Source organism: Nansenia antarctica (assembly GCF_963989245.1).
Source record: "Nansenia antarctica genome assembly, chromosome: 1".
Classification (NCBI taxonomy): Eukaryota; Metazoa; Chordata; class Actinopteri; order Argentiniformes; family Microstomatidae; genus Nansenia; species Nansenia antarctica.
The window spans coordinates 106,425,883-106,436,802 of NC_137674.1; the positions used below are offsets into that span (position 1 = coordinate 106,425,883).

The window sequence follows — 10,920 nt, forward strand, 5'->3', positions numbered from 1 at the left end:
ATTTACAACCGTAACACATTAACCACAAATTACAGACACAGACATACTATAAATAACAACAATACAATTACACACATAGTACAATCATACATCAATCATTCACGAACAACACGTGTTATTTGATAATTACCGGGGCCAGATTTAAGCCTCGAGTCTTTTCACACATTTTCACACCCTGTAATTTCCATGGAATGAGTCGTGTGTTTCCCTCCGGACGCAGACAACAGTGACACCACTGTACACGTCACTTATGGGAAGTTGGAACTTCCTGGTTTAATGTGTTTACTTTAAGCTTGCCCCAGCTAGCGATCACGACCACAACTTTTCACAACTTTTGACTGAGACGCCTAACGTTTTTGGATTCTAAGTTTCACGGCATATTTATCAAGTGGACGTCGACAAGACAAACTGAAAATGACATTTCAAACAGTCATATTGAGGCTTGCCTTCGCGACGCTGTGGGCTTTGGCGACTATTGCACAGACACAGACACCGCACACGACACCGCTCCTCGCCACTGCCAACAACACCAAACATGTCACTACTAATTCTACCGTCCACACTAACACACACTCCAAAAACAACAACAAAGGTCTCTTGGATAACTTCAACGTGGACAGTTCGATGATCCAAAGGGCCTTATACGTCCTGATCGGAATCACGACCTTCGGAGTGCTGTACTTCATCGTGAGAGCTGTGCGGTGAGTGAAAGAGACTACTAACTAACTATACCCCCATTGTAAGGCCTAGTTTAATAACTCATGTTTAAAATTTTAACATGTCGTGAGCTTAGAATGATAAGGTTCTATCTCCGTTTAGGGCAGTTCAGAGATATCGAGCGTCAAAGTTTTTACATTCCATTATGTTTTGTGAGATGGAACCTTTGTATTTGATTAATTACTAGCTCAAAAATGTCAACATTTAAAAAAAATAACACCACACAGGCATTAATAAACTCCTGATGGATCAGATTATGTAAAAAAAACTCAATTTTGACAAAAATGGAGATAGAACCTTATAATTCTAACGTCACGATGTTACTTCCCATCACTAACCTATGACGATAAGGTGTCGCCGTGGAAGCAACCGAGTTGTACCACCGCGATCGATCATACAAAAAAACAACAAGCATTTTGTTCATCTGAATCTAATCTTACTCATGCATGTGTGACCTGTTGTTATTATGTTTTAAAGGCTGAAGAAAACAACCCACGGTCGTAAGAAGTACGGACTGCTCTCCAACAAGTACAACATGGAGATGGACCAGATGACGAGCGACGAGGACGAGACGGTGTACGAGGCCAGGAGCCTGAAGAGGTGAGAGCAAACCACCACCCTGCCGACATGAATGAATGAATGGTCTTTATTGTCATTCATACAGTACTGGTACCGTACAACGACATTTAGGAGGGGGGGGGGGCTCCCCTGGTGCTTGGAAAAAAGACTAAAAACAAGAGAGCCAAGGGTAAAACAAAAAAGAGAAAAGAGCTGGTTGACAAAAATAAAGGCTATGTACACTATCACTATACAATAAAACACTGTGCTGTACACTATACTATGCTATAAATATCCTAACTTTTTCCTATATCTGAACCTTATGTTATGTACATCCACATAGCTAAGCTACCTATATGGAGTTTATGGCTGTACAAGCTTCTTCTTCTTCACAGTTTCGATGAAGCCACTGCAGGGATACCAACCATCAAAAACCTTACAACACTTTGATTGTTATAAAAATCCCTCTGCGTGAACCTTGTCGCCATGATCAATCAAGCGACAGTTTCCCCCAAAGTCTTTCGATTCATCCTCACACCTGGTCCCCCTTTACTTGTAAACTCTCTACTGAATCCATATTTAAGTGCTGTCGTAGTTCATTGTCGTCGTGTTTCATGTTATAGCGTACATTATGGGTCGCCTGTCACTGGTGTACCTATCGCCCTGAACGCGCGTTCGCTTCTTCTCTATGCCGCTTATTTTCATGTAGCCTGATGCGGTCGTATAGTTTAAGGTTTTAAGTTTTATGACGAACACATCGCAATGGGACCGACAGAGTAGACTAGTGAGAGGCGACACATAATGATACGCTATAACGTCCACGATAATGAGCTACGAGAGCACTTAAATACGTAATAGTTTACAACTACGACGAAGAGGAGTCGGATGGGGGAGTCAACAACAACAGTGTTGTGAACCTCATGACGACACAACACGTTGTCTTGTCCATACTAGCAACAGTTTTTTTTCTGATCAAAGATTACCCTTGGTATTCCTCTTTTCCCCCCCCTTTTTTACATTTATATACAGGCCTACTATGTGTTTAGGGCTTTTCTGCTTTATTTTGAACAGAGACAGTAGAGATTGACAGGATGGATTGGATAAGAGAGAGGGGTGATGACATGCAGGATAGGTCGATGTCCAGAATCGAACCAGGGACCATTATGATGTGGCATGCGCCTTAGTGTGCTACGCCACTTACACATGGCCCTTTGTATTCTTTAAGTCAACTTTCAGGCTGCCATCATAATTATAGCCATTGTACTTGGGGAATGCAGTAAGTTTGCATACAATTGGTCTGATTCCTCCTTTAAACCTTGTTAAAAAACACTTGATTTCTCTGACTTGTGTGCTGTTACTCTTATCTTTCAGATGAGTCGTGGTCTTCTCAGAGTGCACATTGGACTGGGAAAGAATGAGACATTCCTACTGCTTACTTTTCAATGGTACCTTTCCCCCCGCCTTACACCCATGCACTGGAAAATAGAAAAAAAAAGGTTTTCCAAATTACTTTTTCTTTTATGCTGTGATGAACATCTATGTACCAATTTATGGAAAACGGATACAAGATATTTGGCGACTACGCTGACCTTCAATTAGCCTGTATCTAAGAAGATTATGAAGTAGGATTTGTAAGAGGACCAAACCAGTGGGGCTGATCACTATGCCAAAGCTACAAGCTACTTGCGTGAATGTGAGCAGGATAATTGTTTCAAATTTCAAACTTGATAATGCATTGTATAAAGCCATCTTTATTGTTTGTTTTGAACTGTGCAATGATAAATTCCTTGAACATGTTGTTAAAACTAAAATATCTGTTAGAAGCATTGACAATTCTCTTCGGTTTTCCATAAATTACGGTCAATTTGGTCACCTGGCAAAAAAGGTGACCATGGCACTGTGATACTACTGATGCCATAGTATTTTATACCTTGATATTCACCACCGGCACAATTCGTGTTAGTGATTAGCCAAATTAGCTCGAATGTGCTTAAACTACTAGCCTATATGCTGAACTCAGACCAGGTCTTTAGCCTAAAAGTATGAGTAATCTTTTTTGAACTATGCACCAGCACCTGAATGTTATAGGATGTGCACGACCTAAACTTTAAAAAAAGAAAAAAAAACATGCGTAATATGCTTTCAAGGAAGGAGTTGATCAGTCTGCAGACTTTCGGCCAAAAATCTATCGACAATCTTCTTAGGCAATTAGCAGCGTTAATTGCTTAAGCTCTTTTAGCGTATGTGGGTTTAATCGTGTTATAAAGGAGGAATAACAATTTATGAATATCAATATGCAATTCCCCTGACAATTAAAACCATTATATTTCCCCCCTAAAACATGTTTACCTGTAACTCAGAGCAGAGCAGTAGTATGGTACTGTACATTATGACCTCAACCTTTCTGCTGTCTCTGGTCAACAGGCATTCATTCCCTGTTGCCAGGAAAAAAATCAATTTCTCTGTAAGAGATCTCATATAATGCCTGGGAAGCTGTCCGTGTCTTTTCTCAGTAGGTTTACAACAAATGACTGACACTTCTGTCTGTTTCGTATAGCTATATCTTTCTATGTCACCTGAGAGTCTGTAAAAAAAAGTTTGGCCAAACTTTGACCGAACCTCGCTTGTTTCACACAGAAATCTCCACAGCAAATAAGAGGGGAACAAAGTGATCTGACACCTTGCTTTATACATCGAAATATTTTTGCTTAATTGTTATTAATGATGCCTCCCTCGCAGGGAGTTAAATGTATTGATGAGAGAGTGTGAGTTTTCCTCAGGTGACATTAATCAGTTGGGACGTTCACAGGCAAGGGAGTTGGAGGTAGCCTACTAATTCTCTCTCTTAAAAGAAACGGCTGTTTTTTGCCCATCGAATTCAATCCTGTAGAGAGCTCCCAGTTGTCTTGTCTGCGTTTAAGCCTATTGGAAATTGATTGTACCCCGTTAAACAATGTTAATGTCTCTCTGCCCTTTTCCTCTCATCATTCCTCCTTGGCCACAGTAGTTGGCTGCTGAATCCAGGGAGCTGGAGCAGTTTAGCTGAATAGATCAGACCACCCACTCTCATTTACCTCAGAGTAACTTACTGTACGGTCCTGTTCAATCCAAAGCTGTAGTAAACTGGGATAAGCCAAAATGTACATTTGCCCAGAGAAAAAACAAACAACAACATATTTTTGAATGGATTATTGATTCGCCAGTGTCACAATTTAACCCCATTGTGTTGTTTACATGAAGCAAAATTTCCCAGTGCAAGAACTGGTTTTTACTTTTAAAAAACCCAGTTACTGGGTTTGATCGAACAGTCTATTTATCTATCCTCAAGTGCAATTAGTGCATGCTCTGCCGAAAATGCACCGTAGTTTCTCCTAACAGTGTCGGAGTCTACTCATGATTGCTCTGTGAAGATCAAGAGAACAGTACACAGTCAGAACGATAACCATATATGGTGATGTAGGAGAAATGATGGGACGATACTGACCAACGAAGACTCCTGTGATGGGGAAATAATCGTCTAAATTGCCCACGGAACGAAGACATCCTTAATGTTAAAACCTTTGCCTCTTGAAAAAGGTTAATCTTCTTTAAGCAGTGCTGGAATTTGAACTCAATTGACAGCGTTTAGATATACCATTCCATGTGTTTCATTCATTTCTCATGATTTATTTTCTCTGGGTTCCTCAGTCTGCATTCCTCAATCTTTGTGAATCCTTCATTTCACAGGAGAATTGACATGACATGACATGGATTTATACTGTATGTACCTTAAATAATTGCAGTTGGGAACAGTTAGGGGTTAACCTCCTTTATTTATAATTTAACAAATATTAAAACAACCTTTCAGTTTGTGTGTTATTTACCAAACGGTTTTGAATACTCTGTACTGTTGCTTTTCTTGCCTTCTGTCAACTGTTTGTGTGTGTTCAACAGCAATATCATTCCTTTGTAAACACTCTGCCCTGTATGATGCTGAAGACAGTGGATAGTGTTGTGAATGGGGCCAAAGTGGATACCTGTGTGTTTGAGTCTCATACTCGGGTTAAATGAAGACTTTCACTAGCGAGTGCTGTGTGGATGCTTCGGGGCTGAGATTCTCTGGTGGTGGGATATGTGTTCATGTGGGTGTGTGTGTGTGTGTGGAAGAGCAGCTTTCGCTGTTAACATTTTTGCTCTTTTCAAATAAAGTTGAAAATACATACAACAAAGTGTTTACCTAAGAGTTTCTATTTTTCTTTTATATGAAGAAAATCCACAATTGCAAATTCAGCAAGTGTTGGGTTCTACTAGATATGGAATTGCATATAAAGAATCATTATTCACTCTGACTTCCATTTTACACCCATTTATGATTCACAGAAAGCCTGCATTTCAATAATTGCATTGTAATAATTACATTTGTGAGGAAACATAACAGCCACAAGATGGCATCCTAACTCCAGTTGCAATGCCCAAAATCTACAAAGCGTTTCCATAGAAACCAAGCTGATAGTCCCAGTTGAGCCTGCACCACCACCTATGGGCCAGTGTTCAACACAGATTTAACTTTGCTTACACAGTTGGCTGTCATCTCCCCTAGGTTGGGGTAGAGGAGTCAAACACGTCTTAAAATGTGGGATATATACAATGAACTATCATCAAAATAGTGTGTTATTTATTTTACTCACATACAATCGCCCCCAAAGTTGGACTATAACTTGGTAATATATGAGGATTTGTTCAACGTAAAGAAATGTGCTAGTGTGCCAATTTTCATGCTCACTTTTAAAAGTGAACAAGGCAATCACTCAAAATTTTATTAAATCTCATTAAACAATGCCCAAAAGGACATTTGATATGACTTTTATTTTTAGAAAGATAAACTCTATCTTAAAGGGTTAGTTCAATATTTTTAAACATAATAGTCAGATTGTTTCTTACCTTGAAAGTAATCTATGGGCCAGGAGAAACTGTAATCCATGGTTCACAGTTGTTTGAATAGCCACTACTAACTTCAGCTAACTTTAGCCACCACTAGCAAGAAAAGATGGGAATGATTGGAACATCTGCGACCGCAATCACCTCAAATGAACTCTCGTGAGTCTCTGACTGGTTGGAAGTTACTTTGAGGTCATTTGACCACAAAAGTCCTATGGACAGATAGAGTCTGAGACCTTGCCATGTCTCGAAATAAACCAAAAACCCCAGCAAGACACAGTTTGTAATAAAATCCTTCTTTCATTGACTCCAGTGGTTGGCTGGGTGTTTGGTCCCCTTTGACCAGCATCAAGCTTGACAAATTTCTCTGGCAAAGTAATTTAATAGCAAGCAAAGGGAGCTAATTTTGACCACATCCTGAAATGAAGCAAAAGTTAGCTCCCTATGTCCCAGCTCGCTTCATAGTATATCCATTTCATTTTTTTGTATTATAATTTTTAATGTTACAAGTCTCAGACTCTATCTATCCATAGGACCGCATAGAGGAACATACTATCTGGCTACATCTGACTATAAGTAGTGAACTAACCCTTTAAAGGCCCACTCCAATGCTATATCAACGTTTCCATCTGCAAAAACAAAGCACGGTCCTTACCCATGATGTTCTATGATGATTTTAGTCTGAAAATAATATAATAATTTAAATAATTTTAAAGTGATAAATCTCCTAGAGTGGAGAGTCTTGAGTCGTGACATTGGCTTGATTAATGAGGCGACTTGAGGTTGGTGTAGTGTGACATAGGTTTTCCTGACTGGAACAAATCCCACCTTTGCATTCTGGGATATATTTTCACCAAATGATGAAGTGAAACTACAGCTGGAGTTAAGCTGTTTGGTGCAGGACAGCAGTAGCAGTAAGTAGTCATGTACAGTCTGATAATAGGAAATACGTTTAGGCGAAAATGATGCACGAAACAGGAATATGCCCTGTGGCCGCCAGTAGTTCATCTTTCTCTCCTACTAGTCCTAAGTGGACGTTTATTGCTGACTGTTTCCTCTGCATCAAGTGGAGATGAGACTAGCACCCCCAGGTGTGCTACCCCGTGTGCCATCCTAAACTAGTCTGCATATGCTTTTCCAATTACCTTTGTTAAACTCCCACTCTGACATCCTCGCCTTGACGCAAACATCCGAGAGACGGCCCGGGCCTATGAAAGGATTTGCATTAGGTAATTCCGGTTGACTCATGTCAACGGCAATTTGCCGCACTCCAAAAAATGTGGAGAAGCAAGCCAACAAGGGTAGCGAATGCCATTGAGTGGCACAGCTGGAGCCGCGAGAAATCGTCTCTAAGAAATTTCACTGGGAATCCAATAGACTGAAGCATAGAAATCTGAAATTTAAAAGAGAGACGAGGAAGAAAGAGCGAAATGAATTTATTCCAAATCCAACTCAGTGGGACCGTGTGGCCTGGGTTGGATCCTCCCTGCATTTCAATGAAGAGAAAACTGCTCATGTGATGTTGATAATTCTTGTTTTCTTTGGTGTCATTCAGCGTTCTCCTCAGAGCCGTGGCAGTGATGTCGGCTTTCTGCTTAGTTTTCGAGAAGCCTTTTCCCAACGCAGCAAAAACGTCTTAAATGAACATGGTGAGAGTGCAAGACATGACGCTGTTAATACACCAACAGTAAGGATATGCTCCCGATTGTGTTGTCGTGGCTGCTTCTGAAAGATCTCCATACACTTCTCGGACCTCAGTCTTTTGACTGTAGAGCAGTAACATGGACACATGTCGTCCGCACACCTGTTCCTATATGATTATTCTGTATTGTTATTGAATGTTCTTATCACATTTATTCAAAGTGGGAGTTTTGATACCTGTTTTAATATTGATAAAAAAAACTAGAATGGCTAAATGGCTCTAGAACTTAAATGATATTGTACACCCTTTTCCTTGAAAGATTATCATTTATTGAAGAAAGCTGGCCTGTGTTAGGGAGTTGGCGAAGAGCTTACATACATAGCATACTTGTTCTGATATACTGTATCTATGCAACTGACCCATCTCTTTAGACTACACCTGGCGCTCCTTCTCCTCAGAACTCCCCTTCCTAGTGTTTCCCAACATACCCCACTTGTGATGAAACCCCACTTGCGTTCTTGCACAAACAAGAAAGAAGAAGAAGAAGAAGAAGAAGAAGAAGAAAAAAAAAGCAAACCAAAAACAAATGTTTTATTCCCTAGCACTGCGTGTGACTCCTTCTGGCACTTATTGCTATAGAAGTCTTCCTGTACTTGCGGGGTAGTTATAGTTGTTTCATGTAATTTAGGAGAATGCACTTTGTGTAATCGCTCTAGATAAGAGCGTCTTGCCAAATGACTAAAATGTAAATGTGATCGTTTGTTATACTTTTTGGGGAACATGACAGCCTGCATACACATACAGTCTTTAATGTTGGCAGCACTTGGGACACACTGGTGTGCAAATGAAACACACACTGGGACTGCAGTGCGAGAAGCCACTATGTACAATGGTTTAAATCATCCAGGCGTCAGTTGTAGTTTTTGCCGTTTTATTCATCTTGTTTTACTCCATTGTGTCATATAATATTCATCAAAACCTTTAGATATCATCTTGTGTCATGAGTTCATAAATGATTCGATTTGGAATCTTATATTTGAATGAAGGGATGGGGTGTTCTGTCATAAGGATGTTCTACTTTACTATGTAAACAGAAGAGAAAAGGAACTTGACGCTACCGAAACGTTGCAGCCCAAGTGTCTTGTGTGGCTCCCACTATGTAGCCTCTGCCTCAGGCACAGCTCTACAGGCCACCCCTGCGTTTGATGAGACTAGACACAAGATGATAGTCCCTTGACAGAAGAACCCACTGTCGCACACACGCAGAGGTCAAACCCAGCCACAGGGAAGGTCCCTCAGAAGCCGGTGGCTGAGGCAGAACTTTAGCACTATCTCTTTCCTCTTTCTTACTCTCTCCCTCCCCTCTCTCCCCTCTCTCCCCTCTCTCCCCTGTCTCCTGCACACACTCTTTCTCCCCTTTCCAACCTTCCACTTTTTCAAGTCGGAGGAGGAGACACCCGCTCCTGACCTTGCTCAATGCTTGAGTGGTTAGGCTGCTCCTGGCTGCTGGAGCACCACTGGGAGACATAATAAACGGCGCCCTTTTCATCCCCGACACAAAGACGGAGAGGAGAAGACTCCGAGGTCTCAAAGGAAGTCGCCGAACAAAAGAGACTCGAACTGAATGGATCTGCGAGAGTGGCAGGAGGGAGGGAGGGAGGGGGGGTGGGGTGGGAGGGGGTTTAGGGGGGTCCTGGGCCAACTGCACTTCCATAAACACGCACACACACACACACACACACACACACACACGCACACAACAAGGGGAATGATAATGACTTGTGTGTTAATCATTTATGTTCATGATATTTGGCAGTTTGCACTCAAAGAGAAGACATTGTGGGTTTGACAAATAGAAGTATATAGAGGCTATGTATATATGTATATAGGGGATATAGCCTGCATGCCACAGGCCTTATTTTTCCAAAAACTCTCTAACATACTGTGGTGAACTTACTTGCGGAATTAGAGACGAATTGCTCTCATCTGTGCTTATTTTAGGAGTCAGAGACAGAGGATTGTATACAAATCAGTGCCAGGAGTTGAGCATCATTGGGTATCGGGGCCCACTCAAGTTGTCTATTACACTCAATCTTTTGGGGGGTGGTGGTCGTTTGCGGTTGTATTGAACCGCCGGTGATGAAGAAAGATAGCAAGTGGAAATGACGGTCCAGAGTGCACGGGGACTGGAAGGGTTGGAGGAATGCCTTGACCGCTTCCCAGCTTTTTTTTTTCTTTCTTTCTTTTTTTCTTCGCTTCCCAGTTCTTGATTCGAGGGTTCAGCAAACCGCAGCGTGCTCTGTTGTTCCTGCACCGCGCTCGCCATCTTCCCCCCACTTCCCACACTACAGGCTGGCCTGGCCTGGCTGGTGCGGTACACACACACACACACTCGTGAAACCCCTCAACACGTTGGGGGAGTTAAGTAGATTGTTGTTGTTGTTGTTTTTTGTGTGTTAAAAAAAAAAAAATGTTTTTAGGGCATTTCTGCTTTATTGGGATAGTAGAGATTGGCAGGAAGGATGGGTGAGAGGGAGGAGGGATGACATGTAGGATATGTCGATGGCCGGAATTGAACCGGGGACCTTGCGATTATGAGGTATGCGCATTAGTGTGCTACACCACTAAGTGCCCTCCAGTTAAGTAGATTTTAACCGAAACCATTCTGTGTTACATGTGGTCAAGTCTGGTGTGGTTGAGTCCAGTGTCCTTGTTTGTTTGTGTGTAAGTCTTAGGTTTTATAAATACAGTGTGGGGTGCAGGGGAGGCTGGTTAGTGAAAGTGGGCGGGTAAGGTCTTTTGCCTTATCACATGTGGAGGCTACGTAGCTCAGCCGGTAGAGCCGGCAAGCGGAAAAGTTGGCAGCCGACAGGCAAAAGTTGGCAGCTCGCAACAGTTTGAAGCATGGCTGGCCACGTGCCGAAGTGCCCCTGAGCAAGGCACTGAACCCCTAATTGGCTGACCCCTTTGCCTAGAGCATAAAATACCAAATTCCAACAATTGACTGACAAGTTGATTGCATGGCAATAAAACAAGTTCTTCTTATCATTATTATTATGTGTGGGCCGTAGCGGACTGGCCATCTG

At 41.7% G+C, this 10,920-nt stretch overlaps 1 protein-coding gene across 1 annotated transcript; it reads left to right on the top strand.

Annotated features, from left to right (window-relative positions):
• The first annotated feature begins 286 nt into the window (after positions 1-286).
• Positions 287-5,473, top strand: fam174c (family with sequence similarity 174 member C). Its single transcript, XM_080535553.1, has 3 exons — positions 287-701; positions 1,195-1,317; positions 2,647-5,473. The coding sequence occupies exons 1-3, from the start codon at positions 415-417 to the stop codon at positions 2,648-2,650; spliced, it is 414 nt and encodes a 137-aa protein (XP_080391679.1). The 5' UTR covers positions 287-414; the 3' UTR covers positions 2,651-5,473.
• The last annotated feature ends 5,447 nt before the right edge of the window (positions 5,474-10,920 follow it).

What these genes read in the sequence shown, in the direction of transcription:
- fam174c (XM_080535553.1), top strand. Translation starts at nt 415, where the DNA reads ATGACATTTCAAACAGTCATATTGAGGCTTGCCTTCGCGACGCTGTGG. An exon ending in TTCATCGTGAGAGCTGTGCG is followed by an intron (nt 702 to 1,194) that starts GTGAGTGAAAGA and finishes TATGTTTTAAAG; the next exon opens with GCTGAAGAAAACAACCCACG.